The following is a 20,506-nucleotide window of genomic DNA, read 5'->3' on the forward strand; positions in this document are numbered from 1 at the left end:
GGCGACAAAAATGAAGAAGATGAAGAAGGTGAAGATGATGATGACAGAGACAGAGAAAATGATGAATGAGAAGACAAAAATGAAGAAGACAAAAAAAGAAGAACAAAAAGAAGATGCAGAATACAAAGAAGAAAAAAAGGCGAAGAAGAAGAAAATGATGATGAAGAATACAAAGAGGAAGACAACGAAATTGAAGAAAAAGAAAAGGAGACAAAGAAAAAGAAGACAACGAATGAGAAGAAGAAGACAAAAAAAAGAAGACAAAGATGAAGGAGAAGAAGAGAAAGAAGGCAAAGAAGATGAAGACAAAAAAAGATGAAGTAGAAGACAAAGATGAAGGAGAAGAAGAAGAAAAAGAAGGCAAAGAAGATGAAGTAGATGAAGAAAATGAAGACGAAGAATAAGGAGAAGAAGAAGTAGCAGACAAAGAAGACAAAGTAAAAGAAGACGAATGAGAAGAAGAATACGGAGAAGAAGAAGAAAAAGAAGGTGAAGAAGATGATGCAGAATACGAAGAAGATGATGCAGAATACGAAGAAAAAGAAGGCGAAAATGAAGACGAAGTAGAAGACAAAAATGAAGACAAAAAAAGAAGACAAAGTAGAAGACCAAGATGAAGAAGAAAAAGAATATGAAGAGGAAGAAGGCAAAGAAGACAAAGAAAAAGACGACGAATGAGAAGACAAAGAAGAAGAAAAAGAAGGCGAAGAAGAAGCAGAAGAAGCAAAAGAAGACAAAGACGACAACAACAAAGAAAATGCAAAATACGAAGAAGTAGAAAAAGAAGGTGAAGATGAAGAAGAAGAAGAAGAAAAAGATGATGAATATGAAGAAGGAGGAAGACAATGAAAATGAAGTAGAAGACGAAGATGAAGAAGACAAAAAAAAGAAGACGAAGAAGACGACAAAAATGAAGGCGAAGTAGAAAACGAAGATGAAGAAGACAAATAATTTTAATCCTAATAACAAATAAATAAAAAGCCTACCTTTTGTTACACACAGAAAAATCACAGATATTGAGAAGCTTTTGATAATGTTTATTTAACATTTGTAGATTATGTGCAACATTCAGTAGGTTTTCTAGCACAAGAAAGGTCTACAACATTAAACCTACATTCATTAATAAATAAATACAAAAATAAAAATCTAACTTTGGCAAAATCTCTTGCAGAAAAGTATTAAAACATATACTTTGTCATGATTTATTCCTTACATCTGAAATGCTGCAATATTATCCTTCCCCATTAGGGGTAGTAAATTTACTTACATATACACACCTTATTTCACATTTTAGAAATTGGGCTTAAAGGACATCTCTTTTCCAATTCAAAGAATCTTATCGCCTTACAACATATTACAATGTGAATATAAATTCAGCTGCTCGCTGATAATTAAAAAAGGAAATATTTTGGTCAAAATAATACATGTATCCTTTATAGTGCAAAGTAACAGCTAATCATTGATATATTTCATTCAACTCAGTCTGTGAACTTTTTTGAATTTTGTGATGCTAAGTGCACAGAAAACTTCATTCTACAAATATTTAGCACACCATAATACAAAAACTGCAAAAATCAAGTCGGTGGTAGATTACAAATATGAGGTTTGCAGAACTGAATATAGAGCAGAGTTTCCTTTGAACAGTTTAGATGAATGCTAAGCCTATTTAATAACCTAAAGCGAGTTGCCAGCACTGCAGAATATGTCTCCAAATGTTTAAATTAGCCTTAGAGACTCTGGGAAGTGTATCAGTAGACGTTTTTCCCTGAGGTTTCCTCTGTTGGAGGAACTCTGGAGGATATGTTGACCAGTGTACAGTTTTCTGGTTTGAGGCAGTCTTTAGATCTGGAACAGAGAAGCAAAGTAAATTGAGAAAAACTACACCAACATGAATATGCTAATAAGTGGTGGTGTAGCTGGAGCTGTGCGTTTAAATACAATGCACCTTCATCCCTTCCTAAGTTACTGTGTTTTGTTGAACTGTTCATTTAATTAGAGAATCCAGCTACATAAATATAGTATAATATAGAAATTTTATTCAGCAATGCCATTTGAAAGTTCTTTGACTGGTCACATCGAAAAAGGCTTTCCGTTGTGTTCAGATATTCTCCTTTAATCTAACGCAACAGGTGCTGTGTCACAAACAACAAGCTTGTGATACATTTTAACCCTAGATTTCTTGAACCATCAAAGAAAAAAAAATTAGCTAAAGAAATCAAACTGTTGCTAATCCACTGCTCTGAATATTGTGCCCTCTATTTCAGTTAATTTTACACAGTGAAGTATATACATATTCTTTTTTTTTTTTTTTAAAAGAACAGTAAGGAAGCTATAACATCCCATCGTCAGATCCTGCAGCCCAGAGACCATGTGTAGATCTGCAACACAAAAGTCCACCACTGGTCACTTTGGGTATTGCTGAATATCAGTTAAGTTTAGTTTCCGCATATTAAAAAGCTACAGAGCTGCACTACTTCCCACATGTTAGTGCACAACACACACCATCCAACTGTCATTTACATCCTATAGAAGTAAAAGCCATATTTAGTGTTATTCATGTGTCACTGAGCAGGGTGTGTAGGTGTTTAAGGAAAAAATTGTCTAATTTCTGATAAGCAGGTTAATGCAAAAAAAGCCAGTGAGTGCTCACACATGATTAGGAAAACAAATAAACAAACAGTAAGAACACCATGTGATTATTAGTGAAGCTTGAAAATAACGTAAAAATTGTACAACTTACTCTTCACTTTTTTGGAATTTTATATAACAGCAAACAGCACAAGAAAGTACAACTGGAAACAAAAATAATGGGAAAAAATCAACACACATTTGTAAGTAGAAATAATATATTGCACCAATCAAGCAATCCCACTGTGCTTTATATTTCTATTCAGTTTGATGTTATTTAACTTGCTGATATTATATATATTATATATATACACACACACACATATATATACACACACACACATTCTATATATATATATATATATAGAGAGAGAGAGAGAGAGAGAGAGATCGTACTTACTCAGTATAACTACAATTACAAGAATCCAAATCCAATAACCTATAAATGAATATTAAACAGAAATTTGCTTTTATTTTCATTGAATTAACCCTTTGCATTTAGACTGTAGACAATAATGTGGATGCAAACATAAAAATGACCAAAAGCCCCAGCCTTCTCCATACTAAACATAAAAAGTGGCACCAAAGACCTGTGATACAAAACCAATAAACATTCGTCATACTCTATTTTTCACTGATTTTAAAACATTAATTCTCTTTAGCATTAAGAGTTCTGTTTCAATGGGTCAATCAATCACTAGAAACACTGATAAATCTTACTGAAGTGGCACTGTGGAGGAGCTGGATTCCATCCGTTTTCCTCACAGGTCAGAGTATCAAACCCCTTCATGTGGTATCCACGCTTACACTGGACCTGGACTGATGCTTTATTTACATAAACTGTAGATTTCTCTCCAATTATAAATCCATTATCAATTTTGGGTTCATCACAGACCACTGGAAAAAGAGAAGCGTGAAAGAAAGGTAATATCTACCATACACTTAATATCAGTCTGCTAATGGAACATGGGGTTATTAATTGCTTGGAACAAATGAATGAAAGGATTTTTCATGTAGTAAGTACAAAACTGAGAGAAATCAATATTGCAGAAACTTTAAATGACAAAAATAATTATGTATTCAATGCATCTGTGTTTTTTAAAAAAAAATTATTTAATATGATAATCCAGTTAAAGAAAACTTTCATTGGCTCATTATTGAACTGATGAAACTGAAAATCAGAAAGATCTGAACTTCATTAATGATGGCGATTAAAAATATCAAGAAGATGAACTACAGCATCTTTCTACAATACCAGCAAAACAGCAGCATAGGTGAAGAAAAAAGCAGCTCAATCAGTATGTTATTCGAGATAATCAACCACCTTCAGTTACTGCCAAAGAGGACAATTGAAAAGTTTTTCAGATAACTAATTGTGACAACGGTACCCACAAGCAGCCTAAACATGCTCCTTGCCCGGACGCTGAAAGGGACAGTGCCACTTCAGCACTCTTGTCGTGGACAGCAAGGGAGCACAGGACTGTCAGGAGAGGCACTGAAAGCCAGGAGACAATCAGAGACTCCGTACCCACAGTGAGAAGCAGGGAGAGTATCATGGGGCATAGCGCACACACAGTGGGTCTTATGATGGCAAATCTTTGCCTCAGAATTCCAGAATCAGCTGATGCAAGTGAGGACTTTGTTCCCTGAACCTGCTGTGCCCTGCAAGCTCCCTGGGTCCTGCTTCGTTGCTGTCAGCGCTGCCTGGAACTCACTACCACAGCATACCATCAACGAAAGCACCCTTCACCGCCTATTTACCTCACATCATCTGTAGGACTTTTAGATAAAGGAGCACTTTTTGTTCAGTCACAATCACGAGTCAATACATAATCTAGCTAGCTAAAGCACCTCATTTAAAATCAATTCACCAACACTACAAAAAAACTTGTGTGGCATGCAGTGTCCATGGCCACCATGTAAAATAGGGAAACATAAACAGAGCGAAATAAAATGTCACAGCATCCATGACTCAGAAGGTTACTCAATTCTGTGGCAGTACTGATTTTTACCTAAGAAAAATGTATTTAAACTCATTCATATGCAGTCTGAAAAAATTGTATCAATGCTTCCCTAGTCGTTATGTATTATTACTGTCTGTATTAGTAATGTGAGTTTTGACCATGTGACTATTCAAGGAAACAACATTTTTCAGCTTTGAACATAAAATGACCCAAAACACACATCATTAACCATTCTGAAGAGCCAGGTTGGTCTGAGCTGATTGAACATGAGAAAAAAATATAAACATCCTTTTATTAAGCCTTAATAGAATCACGACCGAAACGATTATTTGGATTTTTCTCAAAGACTTACCCAGACACTGAGGAGGATCATAAAATCTTCCATATTCATTACATGATGTTTTTGAGTCACCTACAAATTGAAACCCTTTATTACATGAGTATGTGACTGTTTGTCCATACTCGTATGACTGCTTCGGATGGTTAAGTTGCCCGTTGTTTATAGAAGGAGGTGGTGAACAGGTAACAACTGAGGAGGAAAGAATTGCAATTTAGCAAACAGATATTTGCAGTGATGTTTTTGAGAAGTGTTTCCTGTAGGTCATTTTTCTCAAAAAGGCAAATCTTTTATATGAATTATAATATTTCTACTCTTTAAGTCAATCAAACAGCAAATATTTTAAGGCTAAATAATATACAGATTCAAATCACAACTTACTCTCAGAAGACTAATGTTTATGAATTTTAACACTTTATATAAGACTCATTGTATAGAGCTGATTAATCTTACTGTTGCACTTTGGAGGAGGTGGATTCCATCCATTTTCCTTACAGGTCATGCGGTCAGTACCCTCTATTTGGTAGCCTTTATTACACTGAACCTGGAGAGACGAATTATATTTATAGAATGGTGCCTCTCCTCCAACTATGACTGCCCTTGTAATCTTGGGTGCATTGCAGGTCAACTCTGGGGGGAACAACGGTTAACAGAAGCATTAAGCATTATATCAGCCAACTATACCAGTTCTATATCTTGTACAAGGACAGTATGTTCATGGATTGCTTGTTTATTTAACGTGGATATCTTGGATTATTCATTTAGCCAGTATAATTTAGCAAAACATGATGAGTGGATTAAAATGTATACAATATTTTAATACTGTTTTGTAGTACAGTATAATAGCAGTGCTCATAATAATATATTAAAGTAATTCACGGGGTTATCCTACATAATTTAATATTATGGTGGATGCTCAGGGCGATCTAAGAAATAATAAAGACAAAGAAAAATCCCCCCAAAAAAACTGGTAGTTATTTAACAATGTGTTAAATGACGTGTATTTATTTTTAGATGCGGAGATGTTCATTTATAATGGTCAGGAGGAAGTAAGCTATAATGTTTTCCTTATCTTCTAAAATATTATTTTCCGGTCTTCAGGATATCTGTGTTTTGTGGTTTCTCTGTAACATGAGAAGGTTCATTTTTTTAAACATTGACACTCCTTTGTGTTTTATGCCTTGCTTAGAACCTCTCTTTCTGCCAAATAATATTCAATTTTCAAGCACTTTTAACAATGGATATTGTCTCAAAGCAGTTTTACAGAAGTTTAGAAACATAGGAAAAACTATGTTTAATGATAAGTTACTATTTATCCTTAACATTTATCCCTATCCATATCATAGGGGAAATAGTTTTCAAATAAACCCATGACATCACTCATGAACTATTAATATTGTAGTGACTTGAAATTACAGACATCAGTTATCAATGTATTCATTACTTCATCAGAATACCACATGAGATGAAACACTCGGTGCATGCCTTCTCATTGTTCCAGACACACAATGGAACAGATGAGAAAGGAAATGAGAAGGAGCAGTCACTCAGTATTAAACACAATTACAGAATGAACTGACTCATGGGAAATGACACTTGCCAAAAGACTTTTTTTAGCTTTCCTGTCACGTTTCTTGGAAAAAAACAAGCAAGCAAGTAAGGCTGAAATCGGAAATGGCTTTTCAAACTCAGATGAACCACAGTCCATGACGGTAACTGACCCAGAAACGTTGTTATCCATGTTAGCCAATTTGGAGCCATGTCAGGATACAAAGGTAACCTTCACATGTCAGTGATGTCATTAGGAACACAAAAAAGGTATCGAAGACAAACTTTAAGCTATTTAAATGGTCCCTTGAAGGTAGCACATATTTAAGTATCTATATTACACCTAAACTATCACAACTTTATCATGGCAATATTAAAACATCAACATCTCACATTAAAGAAGACCTCAGATGATGTTAAATTGCATGCATGGACACTCTCAAACTTCAAATATTATATGTGGGCAATACAGGCTAGGATTCTTCTAGGCTGGACAAATAAACCTAAAGATGCTCTGTTAGTAGGTCTTAAGAATATCAGTTGAACAGAACAACAATTTTGTAATCCAGTTTCCCTGATGAATTTATTAGACCAGAAAGTCCAAATTGCCTTATTGGTGTTTTTTCAACATGGTGATAAATCAGAAGATCTTTCAGATATCATTAAAGTTTACCTATCCTGTCCACACTGACTGGTAACTCCTATTTTCTGCAGATAAGACTTTTCGTTCAAGACTTTTTAAGTGAACTTGAACTGGATAGGTTCTTATTTATGAATGCTGAAATCAAGCATTTCATATCCAAATTTTACTTTATGATAACTCATTAAAGCAGATAAGTGAATTTCACTGCAAAAGACATGGCGTAACAACAAAATGCAACAGTGATAAAAAAAAATCTCTGGGAAAATATCATTAGACTACACTCAGATATTACACACAACTTACATCTCTCCAAATAAACACAGCAAAATAACCACTACAGTTACTCCCCAATGCCATAAATCCAGTAACAGTATTAGCACAGTGTTCCATTGTATTCGGCCTCTGAGTCTTAAAACAGTGTTTGTTAAACTGTCTATAATATGTAAACAGAAAGTTAGAGCCTCCCCACTCATTTGTTTACTGGGTATATTGCCCTCTTTATTCCAGGATTATTCAGATGTATTTTAAACCTTGCTGATGTTGGATAGGAATTAAAAATAAATGGGACAGCGCTGAAGCCAACAGAGAAAGGATCAGATATCCTTGATATGAATATTTCTGGAAAAGACTGGATGTATACTAATAGGGAAATCTGAGTCATCTGTGCTAGTCCCTTTATTTGTCTTGGCATCGATTTCAATATCTTTATGTATCCTTAAATGCTACTGTACTCACAGGATGAATTTAGTAATTCTGTGGTTAATTAAACTGCTGACCTTTTGTTTCTTTATTCTTACCCCTATCTTTCTTCCCTCTTTTTTTACTTCCTTTTTAAACCCTATGTATTACTGTTGTCATATTCACTCGCTACTTCCAGTGCGGATTATTATGAAAATCTCAGTTAACAAAGTTAAAAACTGCGTATTGAGTACTAAGTATTCTTACCGATACAGTGTGGGAGAGATGGAGACCACCCCTGTTCCTTACAGGTCAGGTTACTATGCCCAACTATTCTGTAGCCTTTATTGCAGCTGATTTGCACTTGGTCATTGTAATTGTAAGTTTTTAAGCCTCCACTGACAACCCCATTTGAGATAACCGGTGAATCACAGACGATCGCTAGAGAAAACAAAGAGAATAAAGAAATTTGAAAAGAGCTCAAATGACAAGTTCATTATGCACGTTATAACTGAGGAGGAAAAGAATGACAGTTACACATCTGCAGTTATATTTTGAGAAAATCTACATTTTTTCCCCCTTTTGAAATCATATTCGGAAGGTACTAGATCACAAACAAAAAAAAGGAAACAAAAACATATTCTGATTGCATGACTCTCTGTGAACCAGTCACAACGAACACTGTTCACAGAGGGAATATATAATTATGCTTATTATTCTGAAGAATTCATTATTTGTACCATTGCACCGAGGAGGAGGTGGATTCCATCCTGCTTCTTCACAGGTCAGGATATCAGACCCTTCCATTTTGTAGCCTATATGACACTGGAAGCGAACAAATTGTCTGTAAGTATAAGGTGGTGATTTTCCTTCGATTCGATCTGCGTGTGGGATTTCGAGTCTCTCGCAACTCACACCTGTATAAAAAAAATAATGCACATCTTATATTCCTGTTTTTGCTTATACAGCTTATAACTAAAAATAATAATCATGATGATCAACATAAAAATGTCAAAGGAAATTTTTTTCGACCACTGAATTGAGTGGAACTCACGCAGACACCGAGGAGGAGCAGGCTCAAAAGTTCCATTACTGGAGCACGTTAATAGGGTAGCTCCAAAAAGATGGAAACCCTTTTCACAAGAGTATTGTACTGTTTCGTCTAATTGGTAAGAATCTTCTTCTGGTTCAAACATTCCAGATTTTACACCGGGAGGCGGTAAACACTTCACCACTGAAAGACAATAACAGTCAATCAAAACAACAATTCAGGAATTCTTTATTTACTCTAGAATAATAGTGAAGGGGAAATGTAATTTCTAAAAAAAATGAGAAAAGAAAATGCCAGAAACTAGTATACTGTGCAGTAATATAATAAGAACAGCAGCAACGACAATAATAAAAATAGTAATAATAATGCAAGCAGCAATGACGGGCCCTCGCACTATGGGCCATCACTACACGGTGCCATCACCGCCCAGGCACACCAGACACAGTGAGCACAGTGGGTACATGCATTAAAAGGGGAAATACCAAAAGGACAAGAGTGACAATTTGGGTGTACTGAAAGTGATCACAGCAAAGTCCACTGATGGCAAAACGAAAACTGACTTTCCTTCTAAACTATATAAGGTCAAAAGGGACTGTTTGGGTGTAATGAAATAGATCATAGCAATGTCCAGTGATGTCCAAAGGGACAATGACTCTCCCTCTAAACTATATTAATATATCAGTTATATATATAAAGTATAGACACGTATACATTTGTATGCAATGTATACACATTTATACAAATGTACACATTTCAGGATTTAAGAAATTTTTTTATACAAAAATTTGTATAAATATTGTATTACTAAATTTATTGCTATATGTTATAGATTGATTTATATTATGATATGATAATATTATTAATATTATACTAATATTATTTACATCATACTATTTTTCTTTTCCTGAAGTGTATATACATTTTTTGGTTGACTCTGTATATATGAATTGTGAAAATGAAGCAATATTGTAAAAAAAAATAAAATAAAATAACGGGATAAGAGCCACTAGTGGACATAGTCTAGTACTGCAGGAGTCAGGTGAAAATGGACTAGTCAATGGACCGATAAATGTAGAAATTTGTTGTGAGCCGTTAGAGCATCACAAAATCATGAAACTAAGCAGAATCACTCACAACCAGTTGTTTGTTCTATGTAAAATATTTTGAAACATTAGGGCTTTCCACTGTTAAGATATAAGAACATTAATATTTTTCTATTATGTCCTCACAATAGAAACATCATTCACAATATCACAAATTCCTTCACAGTTTCACATCAGTCATGTCCTGACATTATTCTGATTTTCAACCAAATCAGGTGAAAGTAAGGGAAAACAGAGATTTCTAAAAGTGACACACTTCCTCCTGCCAGTTGGTGGCGCTATGACTGACAGTGACAGTAGTCATGTCCATGTGATCAGCTTTCTTCTCTTAACATAAAGTTGAGGTTTGATGTACATCACACAATATACACCGAAGTTATTAGCCACTTCCTGTTTCCTTTTATTCGCCATAATTTTAAGGGCTCCTCACGGCTGAACCGTTTGAGATATCAAAAACCCCTTCACAATCTTAGATCCTCAATGTCTTCAGATCATATTGGACCCTGTTTGGTCAAAATCATACAAATCCCGTAGGAGGAGTATATCAAATTCCATTGGGTGCGTTTTTCAAACATCCCAAAATAACTGATTTCCTGTTAAGCAGATCCCATGACAGGTGGATGAACGTCATTTAGCTCAATGAGACCTAAATGTATACCAGCTCTTGTATATACGTCCAAGTGAATATGAGCTGCGCAGCTATATTTCTGACAAAGGTCCAGGGGGCGCTGTGACAGCCCTGTGCCACGCCTGGGGACCAGCCCCACTGGCCTTTCTCATAAACATTTACACTCTCTATGGGAAACATTTTGGAACATTAGGCCTTTCCACTCGTAAGATATGAGAAGATTCATTTTCTTCTATTATGTTCTCATGTAAATCGTCACCATAGTAACACGATTCAGGTTATCAAAAATTCCTTCACAGTTTCACATCAGCCATGTCTTGACATTATTCTGACTGATTTTGACCCAAATCAGGTGAAAGTAAGAGCCAAAATATTAGAGATTTCAAAAAAGTGACACACTTCCTGCTGCCAGTTGGTGGCACTATGACTGAGACTCACAGGTGTCATATCAGTGTGATCAGCTTTCAATGCTTAACATAATCCTAAGGTTTCAGATAGATCACTTAATGTACACAGAAGTTATTAGCCACTTCCTGTTTCCTTTTATTCGCCATAAGTTTAAGGGCTTCTCACAGCTGAACCGTTTGAGGTATCAAAAATCCCTCATCAGTTTTTCATTATCAATGTCTTGAGATCATTTTAGCCTGGGTTTGGTGGCGGTTGTATCAATTTCCTAGGAGGAGTATTTCAAATTCCATTGGGTGCGTTTTGCAAACAACTCAAAATAACTCACTTCCTGTGGATTGGACTTAATGACATGCAGTGTGAAAGTTGTTCAGTGCAATGAGATCTAAGTGTGTACCAAGTTGTACATGGATACGTGCAAGTGTGTATCAGCTAGATTTTCCAGGGGGCGCTGTAACGGGTGTGTGCCATGCCCAGGGCCAAGCCACGGTGACGTCCTAAGTTTTTGAGCATGTTAAGGGGTCCAAAATGCCCAAAAAGGTTGATAAAAAAATAAAAAATAAAACATAAAACATAAATTCTAACGAAAACAATAGGGCTTCCGCACCTACAGTGCAAGGCCTCTGGCCTTGCTCCTTCAGTGCTTGGGCCCTAATAATAATAATAATAATAATAATAATAATCATAAGACATTGTAGGAAAAAAAAGAAAGCAACCCAAACAGTACATAAACACAGTAAATATTATTTAATAATAACAATTCATTTATTATGCCTTACCTGAAAGAGAATATGAGAAAGAGAGCAAAGAATGAATGAATTTATTTGATTTATTTTGAGCAGATACTCTGATTACTAATAAGATCTGAGTTACTGACTTTAGACATTACCTTCACATGTAGGATGTCTCCCATCCCAGCCATTTTCTCTGCAATTTCTAGTCGGGTTTCCAACAAGCTGGTAACTGCAAATAGATTTGGCAGATTTGTTTTAAAAATATACTTTCCAAATAGACAAGTACTAATATAGACAATTTTTTTTTTTTTTTTTTTTGGGGGGGGGGGGGGGGGCAGAAGAAGAAGAAGATACTAAATATAAGAAAACAACATGCAAAAAGTAATATGGAGTCATGTTTTTCTTTCCATTTTCTTTCGAATAAAGTCTTAAATTTGAATAATTTTTTTGCACTATGTTTTCAAATAATAATAATAATAATAATAATAATAACAATAATAATAATAATAAAGGCATAATTAATAAAACTGCCTCCACATCCTAACAAAATGATCATAAACACAAGTTACCCACCTGGAAGGTGCATGTCAATGACCACTCAAATCATAAGTAGTGAAACTCAATTAGTGATTATTTTAATACCCAAGATTCTGAGACATGCCGAGTCCTAAACTTTCAACATGGCAGAGAAGAGTACAGTTTCACAGCTAATAGTTGGTGCAAGTAAAAAAGTAACATGTTAATGGGATAAAAAAATTAAAGTAAAAGAAAAATTCAGATACACATGCAGGCAGCATAACACCATGACATTAACACAGATTATTCTATTAAGCGGTGACCGAAAAGTGTTCAACAATATAAAAACTGTTCTACTTTAAAATACAACAGTATTTCTGATGCACGTTTGGCATTTGCTCAACTAACTTTATGTGAAGCTTCACCAGAGAAGCTTTTTTAAATTCTTCATAAAAAATTAAGTCTGTTATTAAAATTTGTGAATACATACATACATATACATTTTATATATATATATATATATATATATATATATATATATATATATATATATATATATATATATATATATATATATATGGAAAATGTAAAAAGTTCACACTACAGTGATATTGTATCATGAAAGTAGGGCATTTAAGTAGAAGCATGCAATGGTGATTTCCTCATCTCAAACAATTTATTGAAACAAAAGCCAACAGTGGTGGTATACCACAACAAAAAATGTCAGTGTCTCAATAATTTGTCATGTGCCCTTGACCATCAATTACAGCTTGACAACGACATCTCATGCTGTTCACAAATCAACTTATTGTCTGCTAAGGCATGGCATTCCACTCTTCTTGAAGGGCGGCCCTCAGGTCATTGAGGTTCTGGGGTGCAGGGTTATGAGCCTCTACACAGCGACTCAGCTGATCCCATAGGTTTTCTATGGGATTCAGGTCTGGAGAAAGTGCAGGCCACTTCATTTGAGGTACCCCAGCCTCCAGCAGCCGTTCCCTAATGATGCAACCTCCATGAGCTGGAGCATTGTCATCCATGAAGATGAAATTAGGCCTGTGTTGTTCATGCAGGGGCACAATGACTGGATTAATGATGTTATTCAGGTAGTATTGGCTTGTCACTGTACCATTCACAAGATGTAGGGCAGTTCTGAATTGAGTAGACACACCTGCCCAGACTGTAACACCACCACAACAGTGGCTGATGCATAGCGCTTTCCTTGACGTCTCCAACATCGTTGGCGGCCATCATTTCTGCTCAACGTGAATCGACTTTCATCAGAGAACAGCACTGAGCACCTGTTTGAAGCCTCGCAATGGCGAGGTACTGTTGATCAGTTGTTAGATGTCGCCTTGGTCTCATGATGTCAAAATGTGAACAGCGTGATGAAGAGGACTGTTTAAATACCAATTCTAATTGAACCAGAAAATTTATTGGTCAATTCATGGATCAAACACCAGTTGTGAATTTTGCTGTTAAGCATCTTGTTAGAGAAAAGCAAGTTATGCAAAAACTACTGAAACACTGAACAGTTGGACATGTGCATTCAAAAGTGTAGAGAAGGTCAAATTAAGTTCAGCTGGAAAGGTTATAGTGCATTTTAGGTGCATCCTGAAATTTCACCCGAAAGCCAAATATCCTTAACTTTTTGTGAGTATTATATACAGTGAGGGAAAAAATTATTTGATCCCCTGATGATTTTGTACGTTTGCCCACTGACAAAGAAATGATCAGTCTGTAATTTTAATGGTAGGTTTATCTGAACAGTGAGAGACAGAATAATAACAAAAAAAATCCAGAAACACACATTTCAAAAAAGTTATACACTGATTTGCATTTTATTGAGTGAAATAAGTATTTGATCACTTTGCAAAACATGACTTAGTACTTGGTGGCAAACCCTTGTTGGCAATCACAGATGTCATTTCTTGTAGTTGGCCACCAGGTTTGCACACATCTCACATCTCAAGGAATTTGGGCCCACTCCTCTTTGCATCCACTACCCATTTTCAATGCCCTGGCTGAGGGAAGGAGGTTCTCACTCAAGATTTGACGGTACATGGCTCCGTCCATCGTCCCTTTGATGCGGTGCGGTTGTCCTGTACCCTTAGCAGAAAAACACCCCCAAAGCATAATGTTTCCACCTCCATGTTTGACGGTGGGGATGGCCTTCTTGGAGTCATAGGCAGCATTCCTCCTCCTCCAAACACGGTGAGTTGAGTTGATGACAAAGAGCTGGATTTTGGTCTCATTTGACCACAACACTTTCACCCAGTTCTCCTCTGAATCATTCAGATGTTCACTGGCAAACTTCAGATGAGCCTGTACATGTGCTTTCTTTAGCAGGGGGACCTTGTGGGCGCTACTGGATTTCAGTCTTTCACGGCCTAGTGCGTTACCAATTGTTTTCTTGGTGACGATGGTCCCAGCTGCCTTGAGATCATTGACAAAATCCTTTAGTGTAATTCTGGGCTGATTCCTCACCGCTCTCATGATCATTGAAACTCCATGAGGTGAGATCTTGCATGGAGCCCCAGACCGAGGAAGATTGACAGTCCTTTTGTGTTTCTTCCATTTGGGAATAATCGCACCAGCTGTTGTCACCTTCTCACCAAGCTGCTTGGCGATGGTCTTGTAGCTCATTCCAGCCTTGTGTAGGTCTACAATCTTGTCCCTGACATCCCTGGACAGCTCTTTGGTCTTGCCCATGATGGAGAGTTTGGAATCTGATTGATTGCTTCCTTCTGTGGACAGGTGTCTTTCATACAGTTAACTAGCTGAGATTAAGATCACTCCCCGAGAGTGCTCCTACTGTAATCTCAGCTCCTTACCTGTATAAAAGACGCCTGGGAGCCAGAAATCTTTCTGATTGATAGGGGATCAAATACTTATTTCACTCATTAAAATGCAAATCAATGTATAACTTTTCTGAAATATATATATATATATATATATATATATATATATATATATATATATATATATATATATATATACACACATACACATACACACACACACACACACACATACATACATACATACACACACACTTTTTTTTTACCCTTTTAAACACTCTGCTGTGATGACTGCTCCAAACAAAATTCCATCTGTAGGTTGATAAATATATTTCCCACTGAGAAGCTCACCAGGATTTCCACAGGACTTTTCTGGAATATAAAATGAAATAAAATGTTTCAAGTTTGATGTTGATTTGATGATGATTTTGTAAGGTTTAAAATGTTTTGTGCAGCTTTTCTTCTGCTTTTTAATACAATTTAAATTATATATTTTGTAGGCATTCTCTGACAGTTTAGATTTTTTTTCTTTAAATGTAGTATGATCAAAGTCTTGTCATTTCTAGCAAAACTAACATATGTGATACATATCATGTATAACAAATGTTTTTGAGAATCGTGATATTTTTGTCAAGTTAGCCATCGGTGATCTACATTATGAACAAATTAAATATCATGCTAAAAAAAGATGCTTTAGTCCAATTACTTTTGCACTCAAGTTGCAGATCGCTCCACTGGGTTCCGTTGCAGGTGATTGATTTGGAAGTTGTTCTCACAGAAACATAACCGGTGGCACACTTGTACTTTATAGTGAAGCCTTCAGGAAAAGTGTCTTCTTCTGATGCTTCAATCATAATCCGATTTTCTCCAATATCCGGGCTCCCACATTGGGCTGAGAGAAAACAATTCAGACATATCAGTGAACGCAGGGTTTCGAAAACACCAAGCTGTAAATCTTCACTAGACCTAAAAGAGAGATTCTAAACATTTTTCTCTCATATGTAGTACAATTAGATACAGACAATAGGCAGTAGTACCTCATGGCGTATAAAACAGAACTCACCTCGGACTTGTACTGCCATCATGAGAAGCGTAGAGAAGATGACTATGTAGCGCAACATCTTCAACTCTAAATATTAGACACAAGCAAGGCTCTAGTTAATATCCAGGTCCTAGAACATCTCCTGGAAATAAAATATGTGCGCTTGATAAATGTTAAATTCACTTTTGAAACACAGAGAGTCAATAATTAGATGACAACATCAGCAAGCAATGAAAAAGAAGACTACGATTCAGAAGAAGAAGAAGAAGAAGAAGGTGGAGGAAAATAAGAAAGGAGTAGAATTATGTGTATAGATATTATTTTCCCTTGATATCCTCCTGAGAATATATATGATCGACATAATCTAATCTTAATGTTTCACTTTATCGCTGTAGCACATTTTCCTGTACACATTTCATTTCCTTTTACTTCTGAAGGCATTTGGGATATACAGTACATATACACCAATCAGCCATGATATTGAAACAGACAGGTGACGTGAATATTACTGATTATTTCGATATATTCGGCAGCAAGTAAACAGTCCATTCCCTCCACCTACAGAGCATTTAGTGGAAGTTATGTAGTTTGGTGACGCCAGATGGAGGTGAGAAAAGTTTCCGGATCGGAGAGTTTTTCCTCATGATTCTTCTGATACACTAAACAAGCTTTATTTGATGACATCGTATGGGAGATTTGATTTCATGTCACGTCAAAACCATACACTCAGTCTCACTGTTAATGTTAGCGCCAGTTTAAGTCATGTAAATACTCACCGTTATCCGCTGCTTGCTCTGTCAATCACACTGCCTCCCTCTCTTCTTACTTCTCTCTTACACAAAGTCAGTAAACACTGACTTAGAGGTCAGCCTTAGTTATGGCCGTCTAAACGGTTTAAAAGCGTTCGTGACTGTCCACACGGAAATGCTTTAATTAACATGTTGGAGAACTCGACGATTACGGAAGCCTTTCAGGGCCAAACTCGTGAGAATAAACATGTGTCTTAAAAAAGAAACATTCAGAGATTGTACCAAAATGGGAAAGTTCAGGTTAAAAAACAATCACGACTAGTCCAAACTCCTAAACAATCAAAGTCCTAGAACTAATGTGACTACAGGAACCACCACTTAAAAAATAAATAAATAAAAACACACTACAAGATAGAGCATTGCGCCTTTTATTAACAATTTATTCATAAACTATATTTTGTAGATATTTATTAACTATTGTCCTTTCACTTATCTTTGTCCTAGTTATCATAATATATCTATAATATCTAGTATCAAGTTACTTATGGCTTTTTATCTTTCACAAGTAGAAATGTCAGTCACTTCCTCATTCTTAGTGACGCAGGGTGTGAATGTGTTTCTAAAAAATTTGACTATGGTTCAACAAGCCTTGGGTTTGGTAAATGAAAGTCATGTGTAGTAACATGCCCTGTTAATTCAGGGTTATTTAACTCTTGGTATATGAACTGTAAATTAAAAAGTGCAATGCTGTATACCTGTAGTTTACTGTTTAACAAATTGATCGTGTAGTCATATGTGTCTTATGCCTTTAATCTATTTTAAAACAAATTCACAAAAAAGTATACATAAATAAATGTGTAGCTACCATGTACACATAACAAGCGCTTATTTCAATTGTCTGAATCATTTAGACCTTTTTCTTGTACCCATCGGTGTTTCCAACCATTAAGTAAAGTGTGCTATTGATAAAATAATACAGAATCTTCAGGATCTTGCGAGAGGTATCATAAGCTAAAAAATGTTTTCCCTTTGAACAAGAACCCCTGTAACACAGTAGCATTTATTACAATTATTACAAGCCAGCCATAATATCAAAACACTGAAATGTCAAATTCCAGTAATGTATGTATGGATAAATATGTACAGATTAAAACATAACGGGTCAGTGTGAACTGGCCTGATCCTAAGGGATACATCCTAAAGGTTTTTATTCATTCCTCTATGGGAACCACGATCTTCTGATGGTATGTACAGTATGAGTGAATTAAGCTCAGCAGCACTGCTGGGATTTTCAAACATCATGCAAACATAGGCTGAATATTTTTGTATGCTGATTTATTCAGATGAAAATAAATAAAATAATAAATATTGACCTAACTATTATGTTGTCTTGTAGAGTCATATGGCTTTCCATTGATGAACAGGGTGCGGGGTAAGACATTATGATAGTAAAATAAGAGCTACCGTCTACTTGCAAGACATTTGATAAAACGACAGAAGAATGTACAAATTAAAAGATTTAGGAGATTTATAAAATGTTACACTCAATAATATGGACCTTATGATGCTTGAGGCTACATTGGAAGGCCTGGCCTCAGAGGAAAATGCATGGTATCGATATACACTGTACATCAGTAAGGTTAGTCAATTATTTTGAATAATTTTAGCCTCAAAATTGAGAATAATAAGGTATTATGGCGCCACTGTTTGATAACTGCTCATAATTTGTAACCTGAAAAACTATTGTGGTTAAGGAGATACAAAGCCATGACTGTACAGCAACATATTGCCACATGCTGGGAGAAACTCTAATAAATATCAAAAACAGCATTAAGGACTATATAAAAAACAATAAGGCATGCAATAAGACTTACACACAGGCCCGCAAGCACAGAACTTGACGGACGGGTCAAAACCACAGTGTGAATACTAGCCGAAATTCTGCTCAGTCTCTAATTTGAAGAAATGTCAAAATAGAAAACAGACTTCAGATCATCACGTTGCCCACCTTATCTGTCGTAGTGACAACAACGGCAATAAACCTACTGTGGCTGCGTGCGTCACGCGCATGCGCGTGTGTATTTGCATATGTTGGACCAAATGTACCTCTTTACCTTAAGGTTAGAACTTCAAGAATCTTGGACGTGAATAAAAAATAAATATATACTCCAATCGTAAACTCGTGCTCAAAAACTTTACATAGCAAAAAAATCTCCTGGTAGCCACACTGTTTATTTACTTCCGGGTTTTGCTAGATTGCTGCTGATTCGCTGGCTAAGAGAAAAATAAGGACGGTGCGAGAGCGCTGATTGGTCAGTTTGTTGTTCATGGGGGGGGGCGCAAATTCAGAATGGCAAGAATAATAGAAGACAAATAGAGACAATTAAAGGGATGTGGCTCAAGTGGTTAAGAGTTGTTCGGAGGATCGGGGTTCAAGCCCCAGCACCACCAAACTCCGCTGTTAGACAACTATCTAAGGCCCTTAAACCTCTCTGCTCCAGGGGGCGCTGTATCATAGCTGCCTCTGTGCTCTGACCCCAACTCCCTCAGCTGGGACACACGAAGAAAAGAATTCCACTGTGCTGTAATGTATGTGTGGTGATTATAAAGGCTTCTTGCCCTATAACTAAAGACCGCTATTTGTAAAACAATGCGTTATTGACAGTAGATAAGCTACTGTTGCAATTAACAAAGAGGACTACGTTTCTATCATCTACATAGCAGGGGTTCCTACATCCAGCTCATGGGATTTCTGAAATCATTCTTAATTATTCTCAGCTGTTCTCAAATCAGCATATCTGTCACCCAGATACTGAGATCACTGAGATCCTGAAGACGTTAAGATCACATTTTGCCTGTTCTAATTTTTGATGTAAATCTCTTGATCTGTATATCCACATAATTGTATGCATTGTGCTGTGGCCACATGATTGACTGAGTCGATAATTCCATGAATACACAGGTGTACAGGTGTATATCACCTACAAGCCAGACGAAGTGACTGCAATTAATTAGTTATTAGTCCCTTGACATGGACATAACTGTGATGATGTGTCTTGAATTTATAGTAAATGAGAAAAATCGTTCAAAAATCAAATGTTCATCAGTTGAAGAATTACATCAATGGTCTATGAATTTATGGCACTAACTTTATTGCTCTGGTATTTATATATATATATATAGAGAGAGAGAGATACAGTGCTCAGCGTAAATGAGTACACCCCCTTTGAAAAGTAACATTTTAAACAATATCTCAGTGAACACAAAAACAATTTCCAAAGTGTTGACAAGACTAAGTTTAATATAACATCTGTTTAACTTATAACATGAAAGTAAGGTTAATAATATGACTTAGATTACACATTTTTCCGTTTTATGAGTACACCCCACAACAAAAACTACTACATCTAGTACTTTGTATGGCCTCCATGGTTTTTAATGACAGCACCAAGTCTTCTAGGCATGGAATGAACAATTTGGTGACATTTTGCAACATCTATCTTTTTCCATTCTTCAATAATGACTTTTTTTAGAGACTGGATACTGGATGGAGAGTGATACTCAATTTGTCTCTTCAAAATTCCAGATAGGTGTTCGATTGGGTTCAGATCAGGAGACATACTTGGCCACTGAATCACTTTCACCCTGTTCTTCTTCAGAAATCCAACAGTGGCCTTAGATG

At 36.0% G+C, this 20,506-nt stretch overlaps 1 protein-coding gene across 8 annotated transcripts; it reads right to left on the reverse strand.

Moving 5' to 3' along the window:
- Window positions 1–1,016: 1,016 nt before the first annotated feature.
- Window positions 1,017–19,076, reverse strand: LOC131366259 (membrane cofactor protein-like). Of its 8 annotated transcripts, none has more exons than XM_058410567.1 (14): window positions 18,939–19,076; window positions 16,097–16,162; window positions 15,740–15,925; window positions 15,300–15,405; window positions 11,875–11,948; window positions 8,853–9,032; window positions 8,539–8,715; window positions 8,066–8,239; window positions 5,383–5,559; window positions 4,945–5,121; window positions 3,349–3,525; window positions 3,029–3,067; window positions 2,741–2,792; window positions 1,017–1,845 (listed from the first exon to the last, which is right to left on the reverse strand). In XM_058410567.1, exons 2-14 carry the CDS (start codon window positions 16,152–16,154, stop codon window positions 1,749–1,751), a joined length of 1,674 nt encoding a protein of 557 aa, XP_058266550.1. In that variant the 5' UTR covers window positions 16,155–16,162; window positions 18,939–19,076; the 3' UTR covers window positions 1,017–1,748. The 8 variants fall into 8 exon arrangements, with proteins under 8 accessions (XP_058266550.1, XP_058266551.1, XP_058266547.1 ...); XM_058410568.1 differs by lacking the exon at window positions 18,939–19,076 and adding an exon at window positions 18,833–18,883; XM_058410564.1 differs by lacking the exon at window positions 18,939–19,076 and adding an exon at window positions 18,699–18,880.
- Between the last annotated feature and the right edge of the window lie 1,430 nt (window positions 19,077–20,506).

This window comes from Hemibagrus wyckioides, linkage group LG15, assembly GCF_019097595.1.
Source record: "Hemibagrus wyckioides isolate EC202008001 linkage group LG15, SWU_Hwy_1.0, whole genome shotgun sequence".
Lineage (NCBI taxonomy): Eukaryota > Metazoa > Chordata > Actinopteri > Siluriformes > Bagridae > Hemibagrus > Hemibagrus wyckioides.